The 22714-nt window shown below is 38.2% G+C and overlaps 1 protein-coding gene across 1 annotated transcript in view; it reads left to right on the top strand.

The window, feature by feature from the left end:
* The window catches only part of GBE1 (1,4-alpha-glucan branching enzyme 1), a 304814-nt gene that overhangs the window by 96833 nt on the left and 185267 nt on the right, over window positions 1-22714 (top strand). Inside the window, 1 exon segment of the mRNA XM_089331383.1 lies at window positions 11222-11337. Within this exon segment, the coding sequence (XP_089187509.1) occupies window positions 11222-11337 (116 nt within the window).

Below are 22714 nucleotides of genomic sequence, written 5' to 3'. Positions count from 1 at the left end.
AGGTGGAAGCCATGGCAGGTAGTGGCACTTCATGCAGAACTGTTCTGCTCTTACATTTTTTATATAGTTGCTCTGTTGGATTTCTCCATAGAAGGTATTTTGAGATAATTCAGTGGTTTCTACTGCTACAGTAAACAGGTTGGTAAATAAAAAATAAATGGTTTGATTGCTACTCTGTTGAGCCACAAAATAAACCATGTTATTAACTTCATTTCAATAAAATCAGAAAGTAATGAAAAAAATTAAAAGGAAACATAATACTGACCTCCCAATTTCTCCCAAATAACAATAGGGTTAAGGAGAATAATCAAAATTACAATTATAGCTTGTTTTGAAAAGAAATGAAAATACTGTATTCCAAAGGTATCGGTTACATCTAAACAATAATGAGAGGAAACTTCTTGCTAGTTTCCCATTTGATCCACAGAAAATGTTTTGAATGCCTATTTTCTAAATTCTCCCAAGGTCTGTATACAACGAATACTATTTCAGATGCTTTGAAGAGAAGTTAATTTATTGCATGCAATGGATCCTTTGGGCATTAGGGCTCAATTCTCTTAATGAACTCTGGTTGAGCAAGACAGACAAGCCTTGTTATTAAAATGATAATCCTTGGTGTTGATGAAGATATGGGCAGTTGAGCATTTTTGTATGCTGCTTCTGGGAGTATGAGTTGAAAATGCCTATTTAGAAAGTTGTTAGTTTATCTGTATTTAGAACCATAAATACATTAAAACCTTATGTCCTTTGCCTGATAACGTCACTTTAAAAAAAAAAAGATTTATTTATTTATTTGAAAGAATTACAGAGAGAATGGGAGAGTCAGAGAGAGAGAGAGAGAGAGGGACAGATCTTCCATTCACAGGTACACTCCCCAAGTAGCTGCAAGGACCAGGGCTGAGCTAAGCTGAAGCCAGGAGCTTCAACCCGGTTTCCCACATAGGTTGAAGGGGCCTAAAAATTTGGGCCATCTTCCACTTCTTTTCTCGGGCCATTTTCAGGTAGCTGGATTGGAAGTGGAGCAGCCAGGAGACGAACCAGCACCTCCAGGGGATGGCATCACGGGTAGTAGCCATACCAGCTATACCACAGTGCTAGCCCAGATAACATCACCTTTTATAATTGATGGCAAGGAAGGAGATTTGGACAAATATTTATGCACAGAGACCACATAACAGTAGTTCATACTTGCTTTTAGGAAATTTCCTAATGAACAGCATTCTATATTCGTACGAAGCAGCTTCAAAAATCAGAAACACTTTGCCAATATTTATATTTATTTATAAGTAACTTTTCATCTGTCCCCCATCCCATGTACACATATTTTTTTCCTAAAGTAAATTTCAGACAAAACATCATTTCATCATTAATACTTTTATGCATTTCCTAATAGTTGATATTTTGGTAATGTAATAACTACTGTTATATTTAAAAGTAATATGACATTCTTTGTCTTCAGTCTAGTCTGTGATTTCCTTGATATATAACTGTTGATAAACAATTAAGGTAATTTATTTGGTTCATTTTTCATTTTAAGGGTTTTTTTTTTCCTTCTTTCCCTCTTTCCTTTTAAAAAGATTTTCTATTTTGTTTGACAGGCAGTGAAACAGAGAGGGAGAGATGGGGAGGAAGAGAGAGATGGAGAAGAGAGGGAGAGGTATCTTCCATCCTCTGGTTCACTTCCCAAAAGCCTACAACATCTAGGACTGGTAGAGGAGGAAATTAGAAGCTAGAAACTCCATTATGGTCTGCCACAATAGTAACAGGGATCTAAGTACTTGACCCATCAACTACTGCTTCACAGACAAGTTAGCTGGATCAGAAGCATGGAAAAACTGGAGCTCCAGCATGCGCTATGATTTGGGATGTGGGCTTCCCAAACAGTGGTTTAAACCACTGTGCCACAATGCCTACCCTTTTTCTCCTTTTTGAATTATTAAATATTCTAATTTTGTGAATTCTTACCTGGTTCTATAGTCAAAATATAGCAAGATACAGTCCTAGGAATTTGTGTTTTTACTCCCCATATATGTAATCAATTCTGTTCATTATTTTTTTGGTTTATGTGTTTATGCTTTTTGAAATCAAAAGCAACTGGATATATTCCCTTACACCCCCTTCACTGCATAAAAGGTATCATAAGCACTGATTCTGTAAGAAACATTTAATTTCATTTAAAGTATCATTGGTTTTTGACTATAGAACCCCTTTCTTCCATATGTGCCTTAAATAATAGTTAAGTTAATTAAGCTATAGATAATTTATTTCCTAATTTCCAGAAAGCTGCATATCACCCGACTAAGCAATCGTTCTTTAAAATAAAGCAATATTAGTTCTGAATTTGATGGAATTCTGATTTTCTCTTGAGATTGGTATGAAAAATACACCTCAGCTGAACTAATATGTGTTAAGAATAGTTTCCTCTAAAAAATAATGCTAGGGACCAGCTTGTGGCATAACTGATTAAGCTGCTGCCTTCAATGCTGCATTCCATATGGGCACTGGTTCAAGTCCAGGCTGCTCCACTTCCAATCTAGCTTCCTGTTAAGGTGGCCCAAGTGCTTGGGCCCCTGCCACCCGCATTGGAAGCACAAATGGAGTTTCAGGCTCCTGCTTCTGCCTGGCCCAGCCCTGGCCATTGTCTCTTTCCCTGTAACTCTACTTTTCAAATAAAACAAATAAAGCTTTTCAAAAACAGAAAAACAGAAAAGAAAAAAAAAAAAGCACAAATGGAGTTTCAGGCTCCTGCTTCTGCCTGGCCCAGCCCTGTCCCTGTCTCTTTCCCTGTAACGCTACCTTTCAAATAAAACAAATAAAGCTTTTCAAAAACAGAGTTTTTCTTAAAAATTATTTTTTTAGTTATTTAATTGAAAGGCAAAGGGAGCAAGAGAGACAGGCAGATCACATGGGCGGAGTTGAGATCTTCCATCTGCTTATTTCCACTCCTTCAATGCCTGTAAACTGGGATGAGTCAGGCCAAAGCCTCAAGCCAGGAATTTGATCTGAGTCTCCCCGATGTGTGACAGAAACCCAAGTACTTGATCCTTCTCACCTGCTGCCTACCAGTATGTACCTTAACAGGAAGCTGAATTTGGATGTGGAACTTGGACTCAGGCTCTCCAATATGGGGTGTAGATATTCCGCGTGGTAGCTCAACCCACTGTGCCACAATGCCTGCCCTAAGGCTGGGATTTTTGATGAGGTCATCCCCCAGGGTGCCAGCTGTCAGCAGAAGTTGCTGAAGGAGGCCTTTTTATGCAATGGAGGGGAAAAATTACCTGGAGGGAAAAAGGAAAGGACCTCAAAAACCCTCGTATCTTTCACTCTCCAAACACTGTATGGTCCTCCCATAATCCTTGGTAAGCGCAATGCCATAGAATATTCTAATCCTGAACTTCATGACTACATTCTTCATTCACATGAGTAAATCTCTAAACTTCTATCTATAAAAGCAGAATTCGCATTCCACTTCATAACTTTTGCATAAAAACGAAGCTTGACATGCATGTCGTTATATAGTGAGGAAGGATGCTTACAAGCTTCAAGGTGGTGATTTTCCAAATGTCTTTAATGACTTGAGAGACGTCCACTTGGACAGGATGGAACTGACATCTGCCATAAGCTCTGCCTGCTGTATTTGCCAGGCATCTTGCCTCCCTGCTTGGTGAAGCTTGGGAGTGGCAGGAGCTGGCCCAGGCACGGACTGTTTTTCAGAACATTGGCGTCTTCAAGTGGAAGCTTTTTCCTAGTAAATTGGAATCATTTCAACTGTGCATAATGAAAAAAAAATTTATATTAAATTAAAAGCTCCACAAAAATCAGGTGGCTAGGAGCTGATGAAGCAAAGTCCTCTAATGTGAATGAAGGAGTTGGGTCTACTTGATGGAGGCTAACATTTAAAGATTTTTTGTGTGGATTGTTATATTAGAAGAAGAAAGGTTGTTGGTATGAGATAAGCATAGAGTTTACATACCTGATGCAGTGACCTTAGGTAATATTTGATTGCCTGTGCCGAATGTGTGTTTTTAGTTCATATTAAACTGTGCACCTTATATTGTTTCTTTTCCATATCTTGATTTAATTTTTTCTGCTGGTTTTGAGTCTGTGAACAAATAGAATCTTTTGGATTATCAAATACAAGTGATAAATTAAAGCATGCTAATAATAAAATACCAATTAAAATGCTTGCTTTAGAAATACATCAGGGGCCGGCCCTGCGACTCACTAGGCTAATCCTCCGCCTGCAGCGCCGGCACCCCAGGTTCTAGTCCCGGTTGGGGTGCCGGATTCTGTCCCGGTTGTTCCTTTTCCAATCCAGCTCTATGCTGTGGTCTGGGAAGGCAGTGGAGGATGGCTCATGTCCCTGGGTCCTGCACTCACATGGGAGACCAGGAGGAAGCACCTGGCTCCTGGCCTCGGATCGGCGCAGCGCGCCGGCCTCAACACACCAGCCGTAGTGGCCACTTTGGGGGGTGAACCAACAGAAAAAGGAAGACCTTTCTCTCCATCTCTCTCTTTCTCTCACTGTCTAACTCTGCCTGTCAAAAAAAAAAAAAAAAAAACATCAGATTATCCTAACTTGATTAACATCCATGTCTTAGAAAATGTTATAGTAAGAAAATAATTTATGCAAGCGGGAAGCATGTTCTTCTGTTTTAATTTTAATTTTTTCATTTTATTTGAAGAGGAGAGAAATAAAGGAGAGAGAAAGACATAGAGACAGAGGCAGAGAGAGAGAATATTATAGGAAATATTATCTGTAGATGCTTATAGCAGTGTACTGAGTAATGATCTCAGTATGTGTGTGTGTGTGTGTGTGTGTGTGTGTTTAAAGATTTATTTATGTATTTGAAAGGCAGAGATACAGAGGGGTGAGAGGGAGTGAGAGAATTCTTCCATCCACTGATTCACTCCCCAAATGACTGCAATGGCCAGGCTGGGCCAGGCCAAAGCCAGCAGCCTTTTCTGGATCTGCCACATAGGTGCAGGATCTGCCACATTGGGCCACCTTCCACTGCTTCCCCAGGTGCATTAGCAGGGAGCTGGATAGGAAGTGGAGCAGCTGGGACTTGAACCGATGTCCATATGGGATGCCGGCACTGCAGGCAGGGGACTTAACCCTCTATGCCACAGCACTGACCCCTCAGTATGTATTTTCATCTTTAAAATGTCAACTTTTTTTCCCTTACAATAATATATTTAAATTCCTTAATCTCTCAGACATGTTCTATAATCTGATATTCACTGATAGTCCTCTAAGACTTTATAACCCTGGTCAATCCTAAATCCTAAACATTATGTAATATTTTCCTTTGATGATAATTATTGATAAATTCTATTTTAGAATTTCCTTAACCTGTTGACTTAGGATATTATGATATTTTAATTTTATCCAGAAAATCACTCAGAACTGTAGGAAAAGAACATTGGAACATACCAATTTAACCAGGGAAGTTGTTTTTAAAGTGTGGTTCAGAGGCCAATGTCATCAACATCACTCAGAAATTTTAGAAATCCAAATTACTAGGTCCAGCCTGGCATTTGCTGCATCAAAAATCTGGGACAAAGGGAGAGCAGTGTGTGTTCTAAGCAGTTCAGGTGATTCTGATGTGAGCTAAAGCTGGGAAATTGTTGTAGCAGGGAACTCAATGTCTAATTCTTTGCTTGGCAGAAAAGTAAATAATTGTCATGTGTGGTGATTAGTATGCTTGCTTCTGTCCCTCAGGCCTACATACCATATAAACTCTTTGCATTAAAAACTTAATTAAATTAATTCAATGTTGCATACTCCAGGTATCATGCCTGCTTAAAAAGAATAAATATGCTTTGATATAGATATATATGTATATATAGCTAGAGATCTTTTATTATTTTTTATTTTATTTATAAAGATTTGCTTGAAAGGCAGAGTTTCAGAGAGAGAAGCAGAGACAGCAAGAGGCAAAGAGAGAGAGAGGGAGAGAAAGGAGAGATAGAGAGATCTTCCAACTTCTGGTTGATTCCCCAAATGGTTGCAATGGCTGGGGCTGAGTCAAGTCAAAGCCAGGAGCCTGGAACTCCATACAGGCCCCCCACATGGTTGGCAGATGCCCAACAACTCGGGCCCTTTCATGCTGCTTTCCAAAGTGCATTAGCAGGGAACTGGATTAGAATTAGAGCAGCTGGGACTCCAGCTAGCACCCATATGGAATACCAGTGTTGCAGGTGGCAGCTTAACTTGCTGCATCACAACACTGGCTCCAGAACTGTTTATTAATTTTATTTTCAGTTCCATTCAAGAATAAGATTTATTTCACAAGATACTCCCTTACAATGTGTCTGTTAAGTTTTATTATTTTGCCTTTTGCACTTTTTCTATATCAAACTTTCAAAAATAACAAAATTGGGGCCAGTTCTGTAGCATAGTGCATAAAGCCTCCACCTGAAGTGCTGACATCCAAATAGGGTGCTAGCTCAAGTCCCTGCTGCTCTACTTCCAATCCAGCTCCCAGCTAATGTGACTAGGAAAGCAGTGGCAGAAGGCCTAAATACTTGGGCCCTTGCATCCATATGGGAGACCTGGTTTCAGCCTGGCTCAGCCTTGACTGTTGCAACCATTTGGAGAGTGAACCAGTGGATGGTTTCTATTTTACACCCCTGCCTCTGCCTCTCTGTAACTCTACCTTTCAAGTAAATAAATCTGTAAAAAAATCAGTTTTATTTTATTTTTTTTGTCATTCATTTTATGTTTAATGTTATGTAATTTTTAACTGTGTACTTTCACAGTTGGTTCCTATGATCATATGTAGATATAACTGTGATAGTTTTTTTTTTTTCAGGTTTATTTATTTCTTTACTTGAAAGGTAGAGTTACAAAAAGAGAGAGGGAAAGGCATAGATCTTCTATCTGTTGGCTCACTCCCTAAATGGATGCAATAGCTTGGTCTGGGTCCCACCAAAATCAAGAGCCAGGAATTCCATTTTGATCTCCCACTTGGGTGGTAGGGGCCCAGATACTGGGAACTGCCCTCACAGGTACAGTATCAAGAGGCTTGATTGAAAGAGGAACAGTCAGTATTCAAGCCAGCAGTCTCATATAGCATGCCGGTGCTGCAAGTGGCAGCTTAACCTGCTGCACAACAGTGCTGGCCCTTCTTCTTTCATCTTTAAAAAAAGTTTATTTATTTATTATTTGAAAAGCAGAGAGTTTGAGAAGGGGTGGGGAGACTGAGAGGCAGGCAGTGAAGGAGGGAGGGAGATATTTTTCATGTGCTGGCTCATTCTCCAAATGCCTGCAATAGCTAGAGCTGCACTAAACCAAAGCTAGGAGCTAGGAACTCAGTCTAGGTCTCTTTGTGGGAGACAGAGACCCAAGTACTTGAGCTATCACCTGCTGTCTCCAGTGGTGGCTATTAGCAGGAAGCTGTAACAGGAAGTTGAGCCAGGACTCAAAACCGGTACTCTTAGGGGATCTGGGTGTCCCAAGCAGTGTCTAAATCTAGTGATTTTCTGATTATTCTGGACCTTGATATATGTGTATCCTATGGAGAAAAGTTTACCTTCATTTACTAATATGAAAAATACATATTAGTAAGGAACTTGTTTTATTGGAAAAATAATCTTTGATATGCCAGTAGTAGAAGTAGCTACAAGTATTTTGGTTGGTTATCATGTTGTCAGAGGAAAGAATAATTTCGTATTTAGTGAAAGAGAGGAAAAATAAATTCACTATCATCCACGCGTTTTATTGCATTGCATAGCATCACTTTGTTTAATTATACCATAAGGTATTTACGCATTTTGTAGCTGATTTAAATTTTCAATGCTTACAGTTTTTTGCTATTGTAAGTAATTCTTCAGTGAATGTTTTGAACTTTTTTTTGCACAATTATGAGGATTATCTAGGCTGTTTCCTAGAAGTGGAATTTTTTTAACTTTTATTTAATAAATATAAATTTCCAAAGTACAGCTTATGAATTACAATGGCTTCCCCCCCATAACTTCATTCCCACCCGCAACCCTCCCAACTCCCGCTCCCTCTCCCATTCCATTCACATCAAGATTCAAGATTCATTTTCAGCTGGCGCCGCGGCTCAATAGGCTAATGCTCCGCCTTGCGGCGCCAGCACACCGGGTTCTAGTCCCAGTCGGGGCGCTGGATTCTGTCCCGGTTGCCCCTCTTCCAGGCCAGCTCTCTGCTATGGCCTGGGAGTGCAGTGGAGTATGGCCCAAGTCCTTGGGCCCTGCACCCGCATGGGAGACCAGGAAAAGCACCTGACTCCTGGCTTCAGATCAGCGCGATGCTAATAAATACCTGGCTCCTGCCATGGGATCAGTGTGGAGTGCCGGCCGCCGTGCGCCAGCCGCGGCGGCCATTGGAGGGTGAACCAACGGCAAAAGGAAGACCTTTCTCTCGAAAATGAATCTTGATGTGAATGGAAGGGGAGAGGGAGTGGGAAAGGGGAGGGTTGTGGATGGGAGGGACGGTATGGGGGGGAAGCCATTGTAATCCATAAGTCGTACTTTGGAAATTTATATTCATTAAATAAAAGTTAAAAAGAAAAAAGAGATTCATTTTCAATTATCTTTATATACAGAAGATCAATTTAGTATATATTAAGTAAAGATTTCAACAGTTTGCACCCACACAGAACATAAAGTATAAAATAATGTTTGAGTACTAGTTATAGCAGTAACTCACATTGAACAACACATTAAGGACAGAGATCCTACATGAGGAATAGGTGCACAGTGACTCCTGTTGTTGACTTAAGAATTGACACTCTTGTTCATGGCCTCAGTAATCTCCCTAGGCTCTTGTCATGAGTTGCCAAGACTATGGAAGTCTTTTGAGTTAGCTGACTCTGATCTTATTTAAACAAGGTCATAGTCAAAGTGAAAGTTTTCTCACTTCAGCGAAAGGTACTTCCTTCTTTGATTCTTTGATGTCCCATTCTTCCACTGGGATCTCACTTGCAGTGATCTTTCATTTAGGTTTTTTTTTTTTTTTTTTTTTTTTTTTTTTTTTTTGGCCAGAGTGTCTTGGCTTTCCATGCCTAAAATACTCTCATGGGCTCTTCAGCCAGATCCGAATGCCTTAAGGGCTGATTCTGAGGCCAGAGTGCTGTTTAGGACATCTGGCATTCTATGATTCTGCTATGTATCCTGCTTCCCATGTTGGATTGTTCTCTCCCTTTTTGATTCTATCAGTCAGTATTAGCAGACACTAGTCTTGTTTATGTGATCCCTTTGACTCTTAGACCTATCAGTGTGATCAATTGTGAACTGAAATTGATCACTTGGACTAGTGAGATGACATTGGTACATGCCACCTTGATGGGATTGAATTGGAAATGTGCCAGGGGATTCCAGTTCAATCCCATCTAGAAGTGGGATTTTTAGCTTGTAAGGTTAACACATATTTAACTTTTCTATTAAACAAAGTTGATTTTACCAATATATACCTTAGCAACTGTGTTGTTTTATCTTCTTGTTTACTACTTAATAATTTGAATCTTAGCCAGTATAATGAGTGAGAAATAACATCTAATTGTTACTTTAATCCAAGATTTTCTGTTTACCAGTGAGATGGATTACATACTTGTATTTTTATTGGACATTCAAGTGTCCTCTGAAAACATATATTTTGCCTATTTTTTCCATTGATTTTTTTTTCTTATTAACTATTCTTTTTTTAAAAAAAATTATTTATTTGGCAGGCAGAGTTACAGAGAGAGGTAGAGACAGAGAGAGAGAGAGGTCTTCCATCTGCTGGTTCACTCCCCAAATGGCTGCAATGGCTGGAGCTGCATTGATCTGAAGCCTGAGCCCAGAGCTTCTTCCGGGTCTCCCATGTGTGTGTACAGGGGCCCAAGCACTTGGACCATCTTCTACTGCTATCAAAAGCCATAGCAGAGAGCTGGATTGGAGAAGGAGCAGCAGGAACTAGAACCGGCGCCCATATGGGATGCCATTGCCACAGTGCCGGCCCTGTACTATTATGTTTTATATATATAGATGTCCTCTTTTCTTAATAGACTTGTTACAAGTGTTTTCTGGTTGTCTTGTTATTCAAATGCCTGACTTGCTGTTTGTCCGCATATCTATTTACAATTTTAGTTTTCAGATTTATCAATTCGCCTTCTCCTCAAAGTTTTATGTTTTTGCTTCTCATTTTAAAAAGTTTTTAAAAATCTCAACATTGTAAATATATTTCTCTGTATTTTGTTCTAAACATTTTACAGTTTTGCCTATCATATTTAAATATCAACTTATGTTTAAATGATTTTGGTTGTATTATTATGTAGAAATCCATTTCTTCTTTTTTTATTCATGAGGATAATCAATTATTCCAGCACCACTTATTACATAGTATGTCCTTTACTGACTGCCCCCCCCCCTTTTTTTTAATGTATTGGGGATGGGAGAGAGAGAGAGATATGTTTATAATGGCCAGGTCAAAGCCAGGATCTGGGAACTCAATCTAGTTCTCCCTTGGGGGTGGTAGGGTTTCAACTATTTGAGCCATCACCTGTTGCTTTCCAGCAAATTCACTGATGGAAAGCTGGGATTGGGAGCTGGAACCTGAAATCAAACCCGGGCTCTCTGATCAGGGAGATGGGTAACTACTAGGTTGAACACCTGCCTGTACTCACTGATTTTCAATGCCAGCCCTGTTACAAGCTAAGTTTTTGTTTGTGCACAAGTCTGCCACTGTTGATTTTGACTTTCTCTCAGGGTCTATACTTTACTTTTCCTTTATATTCTGTGTAGCTTATATAACTTTCCACCTTTCTTGCTTAATGCATTTCTTTAGACTTAACTTAGCTCTGCCACACTTCTGTAAATTTGAGTAATTATATGATTTTACTTATTTTTCATCATGGTTCTTTACCATGACTTGTATCTTATCTAATTAACATTGAATGCATTTATGTTCATCATATTATCTCTTTTTGTTCATAGTATTTCCTAAAAAAAGATCTTTTTCTTTTTGCATTCTGTTTATTGATACATTAAAATTGAATATACAATTGAAAATACTGTGTTTTATTTAATTTTAAGATGCAAGACAAACATTCAAATGCATTTGTAATAAATAAATTAAAAATAACCTGCCTTTTCTAAATGAATAGTAGAGCATTTTGATTAGCATCTTAGAAAATGAGTGATTTAATTTGTATGAGTAAGCAGTATACTGTTGTTGTGCTTGAAGCTCATTAACTGATCTTTTTATTTTTAGATGGCTGGAATCCATTTTCATACCCATATAAAAAACTGGATTACGGAAAATGGGAGCTGTATATCCCACCAAAGCTGGATAAGTCTGTACTGGTGCCTCATGGATCCAAAGTAAAGGTATTTATCTCAATTTTGTTCTTACTTGAACTTATCATTTTCTTTTACCCTGTTTGCAGCATTTTATTTAAAATATTAGGTTGTATAACCAATAATGATAATGACGAGAAAAGCAGTCTAAATGTCCAAACAAAAAAATTAAAGAGAAAGCATTGACAAATTTGGATGCATTTTGATAAGAACTGTTTAGTTGGTAAAGCATCAGAATTAGTTTTATTATCAGGAATTTAGAAACTTTATATAAGAAGTTATGGTTGAGATGTGATTTTTGAATAGTTGCAAAATTTTAGCTTGGTGAACAAAGTTTAATGGAAAAATGAAACCTGTCTTCACATCAGCAACGTAGAGGATACCTGTAAAGAGAGTTTTGACAGAACTGATGTTGTGATGAGTCACATGAATGTGGGAGGAGAAGCTGTCTTAGAGACTGGTACATTTTGGGCACATGGTTTTTCTGGTTCTTGCCATTTCAGGCCACTGATACGGGTGGTGATGGTTGTGGGGGAATCTTGCTTTTAAATCCCCCTGAGTTAGCCCAGAAGCCCGTGCAGTATAGACAGATTTAGCATCCTCCACTCTCCCTCGATATGCGCTCACCACGTGTTTCCACATTCTGGGTTTGCAGAGAGAGCAGACATAGCTGGCCTTGCCTGCCTCTACCGGGAATGCTTGACAGATGGGTCACAAGTCTAGAATACAGATCCAAGGCATTTGATTATATAGGTAGCTATTTAAATCCTTTCACAATTACTTGATTTTAAACAATACTTGTATAATATGTGATACTCCTGTGTCTTAAATCTCTTTCCCTTAGACATTTTACTTTGATCAGTTCTGTGATCGCATTATCTTGTTGCCATTTGCTATTTCCAGCATTAAGTCAGGGTTACTTAAAATAGATTTAAAATCAAAATGCATGATGTGTTTGTTTTGTTGCTTTAATTCTTTTTTATGAATAATGAAATCTAAGGATACATGAAAAATACAGAAATTTTGCCACATATAATACAATAATGAGAAAAAATATATTGTATAGAATAAGGGGATTTTTAAATGTGGGATGGCAGCCAAGGTTCTTTTTAATTTGTAGCAAGAAAGAGAAAAGGTAGCTACAGTATACAATAAGAAGGATTTAAATTTAATATAAATAATCCCTTTTCCATGTCAGTATAAGCTCCACGAGAGCAGGGTCTTTGCTGTTCTGTTGCTACTATTGTATATTTTCAATTTTTAGAACGGTGCCTGGCAGAGTAGGCACTCAAGAAATATTGATGGAATGCTAAAGTCATCTTTTACATACAGTCTTTGAAGGAATAAATTGAATAGCCTGATTCTTCTGTAGTTTGTGGGGCATAATTTTATGGAAACTGTGAGGCAAGGCCACTATTGTCTTACTGGTTTCTCTGTGGCTTTTATGTCTTATGGCCATTTTTTTTCATTGTTTTTACTTTTTCAAGAACTAAACTTCTTTTTTAAAGTATTTCAGAATATTTCTGCCTTTTTTAGTTAGAAAATTTTGTGTGCTCTGAAACCCTGAGTTTTAAATAATTGGTTGAATGAATTAATCTCAATATGTTGTTTCCTTACATGGGGAAAAAAAATCATTGAATTCTAGAAATGAATGGTTTTTGATACATACTGGGGATTTTGGTGGGAATTTGCCTCTCTGACTCCAAATCTATTATATACTCTATACCATGCTGTGCATTATATTTCACTATGTTTGAAAAAAACTATTTTCCTTTAATGAGCTTGAACAATATGATCATTAAAAATGGTTTTTACATTGTTACCTGGCTTTTAAGTCTATGTTTAACAGGAAATAAATATTTAACAAGTATCAGATAACGTGTTCTGTAATCTTCCTTTCATTATTATTTTCTAAAAATTTTAGTGAGGTTAATTAACTGGAAATTTAGGCTCCAAATGTGATTCACAGTCTTTAGATATTTCAAACATTGAGGAAACATTTAAATGCTCTCATAATATTAATAATATTAGTATAGTGATATAATTAATTATTCATTTATGGGATATGATGCATCAGATTTTCTTTAGTGGCGATATTAACTTCTCTATAAATATCAATTAACTTGCGGATTTTGGCCCTCCCATCTGAAGTTGTCCCTAGGTAATATTTCTTGGTAATTAGACATCTTGTTTTAAATTGAAGTTGAAAATATATTTCAGTCCATAAGGGACTGACCTTTATAACTCACTTGAGGATGTCTTTCCTATGAATTATTTGGTAACCATTAAAAAATATTGCTCTCTACCATGGAAATAATAACTGGGTTTCCTGTGCAAAATGCCTGATATTTTCAGTGGAATACTTTTTTAAAAATACATCACTTCTTAAGTGGTTTGTAAATGTCTCAAGTATTTTTTCTTTTTTTTTTTTTAATTAAAAAGGCAAAGTGACAGAGAGTTTAACAGCTTCCATCTGCTGGTTCACTCCCTAAATACCCACAGGAGTTGGGGTTGGGTCAGGCTGAACCCAGTAGCCAGAAACTCAATGCAGGTTTCCATGTGAGTGGTAGGGACACAAGTATTTGAAGCATTCTTTCAGGGTGCACATTAGGAAGCTGTACTGAAGGGGAGCTTGGACTCAAGTACAGGAGTTGTTGACAGGGAATGCAGGCATCACAAGCAGTGGCTTCATTGCTGTCCTGAAATGCCCCATCTTTTAAAGGTATCCAATGAGTTTATCAAGATGAAAATTGTTTTTTAAAATGATTTATTTATTTATTTGAAAGGAAATGTTACAGAGAGGCAGAGGCAGACAGAGAGAGACAGAGAGAGACAGAGACAGACAGAGAGAGAGAGAGAGAGAGATCTTCCATTTACTCGTTCACTCGCCAGATGATCACAATGGCTGGAGCTGGGCCAATCCAAAGCCAGGAGAGAGAGAGAGAGAGGTAGAGGTAAGAGATAGATCTTCCATCTGCTGGTTCACTGTCAAGTGGCCGCAATGGCTGCATCTTGGCTGATCTGAAGCCAGGAGCTCCTTCTGGGTCTCCCATGTGGGTGCAGGGGCCCAAACACTTGGATCATCTTCTGCTGCTTTCACAGGTGGATTAACGGGGAGCTGGATCAAAAGTGGAGCAGCTGCGATTCAAACCACTGCAAGTGGCAGCTTTACCCACTGTGCCACAGCACCAACCCCAGAATTTTTTTTTCTTAATAATTTAAGATACATTAAACATTCAAGGCTATACGGATAACAAGGAAAGAAGTCTATTTTTTTTTAACTTTTATCTATTTATTTATTTGAGAGGTAGATTACAGAGAGAGGGAGAGACAGAGAGAAAGGTCTTCCATCTGCTGGTTCACTCCCCATAGGGCCACAATGGCTGGAGTTGGGCTGATCTGAAGCCAGGGGCCAGGAACTTCTGCTGGGTCTCCCACACAGGTACAGGAGCTCAATTGCTTGGGCCTATTTCTGCTGCTTTCCCTGGCTGTAAGCTAAGAGCTGGATCAGAAGAGGAGCAGTTGGGACTAGAACCAATATGGGCACTGGTTTGCATGCAGAAGCTTAGCCCACTACGCTACAGTGCTAGACCCAAAGTCTGCTTTCTTAAAGGTTAATTATTATTCCTGTTTTAATACATATTTCATATATAGCCAAACTTATTTGTTTAAGGATTTTTGTTGCTCTTCTTCACTATTTTGAAAACACATACCTTTTTAAAAAAGTTTTTAAATTTTTTATTTAGTTGAGAGGCAGAGTGATGGGGGAGGCAGAGAGAGAGAGAGAGAGAGAGAGAGAGATCTTCCATCTACTAGTTGACTCCCCAGATGACTGCAACAGCTGAGATTGGGCTACGCCAAAGCCAGTCATCAGGAACTCCATCCAGGTCTCCTGCATGGCTGGCAGGGACCCAAATACTTAAATCATCTTGTGCTGCTTTCCCAGTTGCATTAGCAGGGAGCTGCATCAGAAGTAGAACAATCAGGCTGGAACTGGCACTCCATATGGGACGCTGACATTGCGGGCGGTGGCTTAACCTAAAGTGCCATAACACCTGCCCCAAAATATGTACCTTTAATGGCAATTTAATATTAAACAAACCTTTTCCCAGGTTGTTTCACAACAATGCAACAGTTATTGAATGTCTGCTCTGTATCGGGTGCTGTTCTTGATCTCTGAGGCTTGTACTACATCTGTGGGTGTATGTGTTTCAGAGGGGGCGGGGGTTAGTTGTTTTAAACATAAAGTGCTGCTGGACCAAAAATAAATGAATCAATCGTTTATTCATTCTGTGCTGGTAGTGGGAAATTAAAGAGCAGCAGTGGTATTCAGGGATGCATGGAAACATGTTTAGAAGTTGACCAGAGAGCTAGAGAGAGTAGAAGGACATTTTAACGTCTAAGTGCTACATGAGTGAAAGTGTGTGCAGCAATTGCAGTTCCAACAAGAAGCAAGTTACATGCTCAGAATAGCAAAGTTTGATAGGTTTTATTTTCAAAAGGGTAATTTTCTAAGTTGAATATGCAAGGGAACTTCAAGCCAAGTTAAAATGAGGGTAGCATTGGGGATACAAATCTTCCAAATTGTAACCCTGACTACACCATAAGAAAGGAGGGATGGATTACTAAAATCCACAGTGAGAAAGAATTGGGCATCTTGAAGAGAACCCTACACTGTGGTTGAGGGATTCAGTTCACTCATGGTAACCTTGCAGCAAAGGAACCAAAGGAATATGCTCTCTCTTGACTCCATGCTGGGGATCTACATTGGCCAAACTCAGGAAAAGCCAAGTTTCCAAGACATATGGTCCAAATAGGTCAACACCCAGGGCAGAAATATGTCTGAAGAGTGGCTCTCTCTTAACTGGCAGAATGTAGTTTGTTTTCTAAAAATCAGGACCCGCTTTTTTTTTAAGATTTAGTTTTTGTTTATTTGAAAGTGAATTATAGAGAGAGAAGGAGAGAGAGGGAGAAAGATAATCTTCCATCTGCTGGTTCACTCTCCAAATGGCCACAACACTCAGGGCTGGGCCAGGCTGAAGTCAGGAGCCTGGAGCTTCTTCTAGTCTGCCATATGGTGCAGGGGCCTAAGCATTTGGGTCATCTTCCACTGCTTTCCAAGGCACATTAGCAAAGAGCTGGGTTGGAAGTGAAACAGCCAGGACTAGAACCAGTGCCCATATAGGCTTAACTTGCTATGCTACAATGCTGGCCCTAGGACCCACATCTTAAAGATGGGTCTCTGGTAAACCATTTAGAGTTCCCTTCCTTTTAATTCTCACTTACTTTTCTTTGTTATTGTGATTAATGCCCAAATGAGAATCAGTGGCATTTAGAATTGTATTCTTTTTTCAATTTTAGAATATTTGTGAACTTCAGTTTTTCCTAGCCAATCAGTAAGAAAAATGGACTAGAACACAGGTGTCTTTTTTTTTTTTTTTTGACAAGCAGAGTTAGAGAGAGAGAGAGACAGAAAGGTCTTCCTTTTCTATTGGTTCACCCCCCAAATGGCCGCTACGGCCAGCATGCTGCAGCCAGCGCACTGCGCTGATCCAAAGCCAGGAGCCAGGTGCTTCTCCTGGTCTCCCATGGGGTGCAGGGCCCAAGCACTTGGGCCATCCTCCACTGCCTTCCCAGGCCATAGCAGAGAGCTGGACTGGAAGAGGAGCAACTGGAACAGACTCCGGCGCCCCAACTGGAACTAGAACCCGGGGTGTTGGTGCCGCAGGCGGAGGATTAGCCAAGTGAGCCGGGGTACCGGCCCACAGGTGTCTTGAGAGCAGACCTTTAACATTTCCAAATCATCACCTGTTATCCCATGCTACCATAACAAATTGTAGACCAAGCGACTTAAATAACACAAATTTATTTTCTCACAGTTGCGGAACCAGAAAGTCTTTCTAATAAGGGATGTCTTAGGGCTGATAGACAGCAGTCTTTTCTTTCCTCACATGGCAGACAGAGAGAGAACTCTCTGGTGTCTCTTATGTTATAAAGGCTAATCCCATCATGAGGGCCCTCTCTCATGATCTCATCTAAACCTGATTATCTTCAAAAGACCCTGTTTCCAAATACCATCATGACTGAGTTAAGACTTCAACATATGCATTTGAAGGGATACAATTCATTCCATTGCAGACCATTTTGCTTTTCTAATTATATTTAGATATTACACAGTTAATAGGTAGAAAAGTGGCATGAAACCTAATGCCTGCATCTACAATTTTATTAAGTAAGACATATGAACAAATTAGAAATTACATTCACATTTAATTTAATCCTCATGGTACATCTGTAAGAAAGGTATTATTATATTTTCACTTTAATTATGAGCACAATAACATCTGAGGAAATTAAGTAGTTGGGCTTGAATTCAGGACTGTCTCTCAGCACAGTTCTTATTCTTGACTATTGTGCCACACTGCCAGTCCTCATATGGGTCCACAGAGAGAGGAAAGGAAAAGAAAGTGACATACAGGAAGTAGAACTTGAACCACGCTCCAGATTTACATGTCTTTTATAGGATATACCCTAGCCTGTCATTACCATTTTTCAGTTTTCTGAGAAGCAGAATATTGAATAGACCTTCCTTGGAAATAGAAAAGGAAATATAATATTTGTGAGAAGTTTGGTAATAAAAAAATTAAGATCATATTTGTTAAAGTACCACTAGTTCAGAACTGGAATGAGATTACTAGGCAGGGAGATTTAATTGAAAGGTTTTGGGAAGGATATGATACGGTAAGAAATTATCATCCAGGCCTATGCTGTGATGTAGTAGGTTAAGCATCCACCTGCAGCACTGGCATCCCATTTGGGTGCCAGTTCAAGTCCTGGCTTCTCCACTTCTGATCCAGCTCCTTGCTGATAGCCTGGAAAGGCAGTGAAAGATGGCTCAACTGCTTAGGCTCCTGCACCCACGTGGGAGACCCAGAGGAAGATCCCATTTCCTGGCTGTGGATCAGCTCAGCTCTGCCTGTTGTGGCCATTTGGGGAGTGAGCCAGCGGATGGAGGACCTTTCTCTCTGTCTCTCCTTCTCATTGTCTATAATTCTGCCTCTCAAATAAATAAATAAGTCTTTAAAAATAAATTAGTATCTAAATGTTTTCATAATAAGATTAATCTGATAAACAACTTATTTTCCATTACCTAAATATTTTCTTGTATTTTTTGGCTGATTTCCATCTCTACATTCTTTCCTCCCTATCTCAAGGATTTTTTTAATATTTTATCTCATAAATTAAAATGAATAATTATTTATTTGAATGGGGTTGGCTGAGGAAATCTGGGTAGGAGAGAGAGAGAGAGAAAGAAAAAGAAAGATCGTTTATCTGCTGGTTCACTCCCCAAATATCCACAGTCACCAGGACTAGCATAGACCAAAGCCAGGGTCCAGAACTCCACTCAAGTGTCTTCTTGGATCATTTTAGTCTCTAAGCTTTCAGGCTATAAACTCTTCTTAATGCCTGGTGATCCATGATTGAAGCGTTGTATTTTAGAGTGAAGTAGGAAAAGGCAATTGAAAACTCTCTGACAAGTCACGTTTTTTGTGAAGTTCATTGTTGGGTAGTCAGAAGGTTGATGCCAGTTTTTATATTGCTGTCAATTTGAGAAAAAGAAGATGAAGTCTGTTTTCTGGGATTATTTATTTTTGCAGAGATAATTCTTGCAATCTCCCATAAGGGGTTCATGGAAGAGACTTACCTGCTGAGATCTTTGGATAAGTCAGGGATACTGGATGAGAGTCCTACCTGTCAGTAAAACACTTAAGGCCTGTTTTTAACCGTGTGATTCTTCTGTCATCTTTGTTAATTGTCTCTGGGGCTGGAACTGGAGACTTCTCATTCATTATTTGAGAGAATGAATCCCTGATCTCAGGTTTGAGGGATGTCAGTTAGCATATATGTGTTTGTCTATAAGTGCTGGGGGAAAAGCTGTGCTCTGGAGCCTACAGTCCCCTTGTTTTAGCACTTACCTTCTTCTGTAGCACCAAGAGCCTCCAAACTCTGAGTCTTTTAGGAGTTTTATGGAAATAATTGACTAGCTCTCTTCAGGTTCTTCCTTTGGATTATCAGGTTGTAGCTTTTGCTTTCTGCTTAGTTCCATACCCCTACATATGCTTGCCTTCTTCCAGAAATTTGTGGGAATGTATAGCCTCTCACCTTTTTTTTTTTTCTGTCCTTCTCTGTTAATAACCCTTTGCATTATTTACCATTATTTATTTCAGCAGTGGTTTGGTATGGTGAGAAAAGAAACCATAGTGGAATTTGTCACTTTTAATTCAAACTTCAGAACATGCTTCTGTAACTGGAAGAAGAAAAAAGTACAGTTGTTGGGTAGAAGAATATTTTAAGATTCTGGGATTTCAATTGTGTCATTGCATTCTTATCATATACAGTGATTGTAAGGTTTTAGTCAAATTGGTTATTTCTTGCTTGTGATATCTTTACATAATCATTATATTTGATAAAGATTTTCTTCCCCATGACCTACAGAAAAATCCTTTACTCACTTCGTTTGTTACCTGGTTCAACTTAATCAACCTCTAAGACCCTGAAACATCTAATTTGTGAGAAAATGCTTAGTTAGAATTAGATGCACTCTCCCTTATCACAAAGATTATAATTCTTTGTGTTTGCAAAATACAATGTGAATGTTAATGAACCTAAATAGCATACAAGAGAATGGCCCTCCTCTGAAGATGAGGATAAAGGCTTGTTAATTGATTCATTTTTCTTTTTTGTCCTTTTTTTTTCTTCCTGAAGTTCCCTAGAACATTGATAGGAAACACAAAATAAATGTGTAAATGTCCAATGCAGTGTATTTTCCAGTTTGTAGAGTAAGTCTGTTTGCCTAGAAGGATGGATGCGATAGAAAGTGAGAATGTTTCTATGTTGAGATCACTCCACATTAATTCTTTTTTTTAATCTAATTTTCCTCTTTTCTGTTTTAACATCTCAGCAAGTATTTAATTTTATGTTTTCTGCACTTGAAGCTTTGCATTGGCTGTCCTGGAAGTGTGTAAAGAAAGTTAAAACAAAATTTATCGTCCATATTGAGAAAATTCTCAGTAATATGAGTTGCTTAAGCATTCTATGGCATTCTATGGATGGTAAGGGAATAGGGATAGAAGCTTATATTTTTTTAGAAGCTTGTGACATAAAAGAAGGGTTGAATAAATGTAATATGTGTTTTTCTTCATTTTTATTTGTTAATGATATAATTCTCTTTATTTTTAACTAAATATTGATGGGGTCCAGAAAGAACCCAAGACAGGGGATGACACAGGAAGGAGGGTAGAGATAAGAGAGAGATTCTTGGCAAAATGGAAAGAAAGAAAATGAAATTTAGTGGTTTTTTGATTAGCTACACAAGGTTTATGAGAAGGCATGCATTTTTAGGTTGGTCTTGGAGGAGTTGATGGATATTGCTTAACAAAAAATTGTTAAGGATCCAGTGGCGAGTAACGGATTATAAAGCCAAGCACGAATGTATAGGTATTAACCAATTATATGTGGGAGAGTGCAGTCATTATGACTAGTGTTGACTCATGATGACAATGCAAGCATAAGAAGACTAAATTACTTAGTGAATCTATTTCAGGAAATTTTACTTTGAGAATGTGCAAGACAACACTTACATAAAAATGCCTTTTTTTTTTTTTTAAAGAATGTTGAATTTATTCTATAGTTTGTGGCATTTTAATTCAGTACCTTGGCTCTTAATGACTTCATTTTTTTCTCAATATTTGTACTTTCCTTTCTAGAATGTATAAAGTGCTGAATTGCTCCCTTTTCAATTGAGAAAAATTAGCCAGTAGTTTCCTCTCATCTTCTATGGTGAATATTCTGATAAATAAAACATAATTTTCACATACTTTTTTTTTTATATTCTCACATCCTGTTTGTTGATTTCTATCCTCCTCTACTCTAGTTTAATAATAAAAAATAAAATACAATAATGCAGATAACTAGATGAAAGTAATTTAAATTCAAGACCTATGAGTAGAGCAATACAAATCTCATTATGAATCATTGAGAGAAACATGTTCACATCAGTATTTCATATAAATTCATAAAAGTGTTCCACTGTGTCACGGCCTATGGTGGCATTTCAATTGTCTGTAAATCCTGAGTTATCATTTCTAGTTATGCCACAGAAAAAAATAAAAATAACCTTTTGATAAATACTATCAACCAACTTAAAGTTGTCATAAGTCATTATTTTTTGCAGTTAATGTTAATATTTTTTATTCTGTGTAAAGTCCTTTATGGATGGTTTGAAATCTTATTTATTTCACATTTACTCTAGGATTAAAGTTTGTTACAGTAGTTTAGATTCAAAGTTGTTTGCTCTTAGCATCTTGAAGATAATACTGTAGTTTTGTTTTCTTTCCAGTGTTTCTGACAAAAATCCTCATGTTGACTTGATCTGTACTATTTTTCATGTAAGTGGCCTTTTTTCCTGGTAGTCACTTGGATTCCATCTTTATCCTTTATGTTCTAGAATTTTACCACCATCTAACCTAATACAGGTTTTCCTTTCTTACTCTTTTTCTGAAATGGCCATATTTTTGTAACTCTTCTTTGTTCTTATTCACACTCCACCCCCATCCCAGATCATTTTCATATATATATATATGTGTGTGTGTGTATTAATATACATATATTTACAGCCACCATTCTAAGATTTCAAGTACGTATGTGTAATTTTCCTGCATCAAATCATTCGTGACAAAAATCCCCCTACTCCCTTTGCTCTCTGGTATTTCCAAGCAGCTGTTTAGATATTTATTTATTTAATTTTACAGATTTATTTATTTGAAAATTAGAGTTAGAGAGAGAGAGAGCCAGAGCCATCAGGCAAGAAGAAGAAAGTAAATGGATACAAATTGGGAAAGAAGAAGTCAAACTATCCCTCTTTGCAGATGATATGATTCTTTATTTAGGGGATCCAAAGAACTCTACTAAGAGACTATTGGAACTCATAGAAGAGTTTGGCAAAGTAGCAGGATATAAAATCAATGCACAAAAATCAACAGCCTTTGTTGACACAGGCAATTCCTCGGATGAGAAAGAACTGCTACAAGCAATTTGAACGACACTTGCCCATAGGTTCAGCTCCATACCTCTTTGCTTGCCTTATGAGGCCCTCATGTCCTTTTCCTCTATGCTGTCCATGCTGAATTACAGTTTTCACAGACACAATTCTGGTCATGTCTTAGCCAAAGAAAAGGCAACATTTCTTTTATTCGCAATGGCTTTTCCCTGATAAACTCCGTATAGTTGATAGGAAACTCACATACCATTTATTTTTTATTAAGTTTCACGTCATCCTCAATTCCACATTACCTTACCAACTCTCCCACCTCCTCTGACCTCCTTAAAGCATTTTTTCCTCATTGGG

The sequence above is a fragment of the Oryctolagus cuniculus genome, chromosome 4, assembly GCF_051225735.1.
Source record: "Oryctolagus cuniculus isolate XC-2025 breed Fujian yellow rabbit chromosome 4, ASM5122573v1, whole genome shotgun sequence".
In the NCBI taxonomy this organism is placed as follows: domain Eukaryota; kingdom Metazoa; phylum Chordata; class Mammalia; order Lagomorpha; family Leporidae; genus Oryctolagus; species Oryctolagus cuniculus.
Note: the sequence above shows the minus strand (reverse complement) of the source record. Positions and strands in the feature narration are given on the sequence as shown.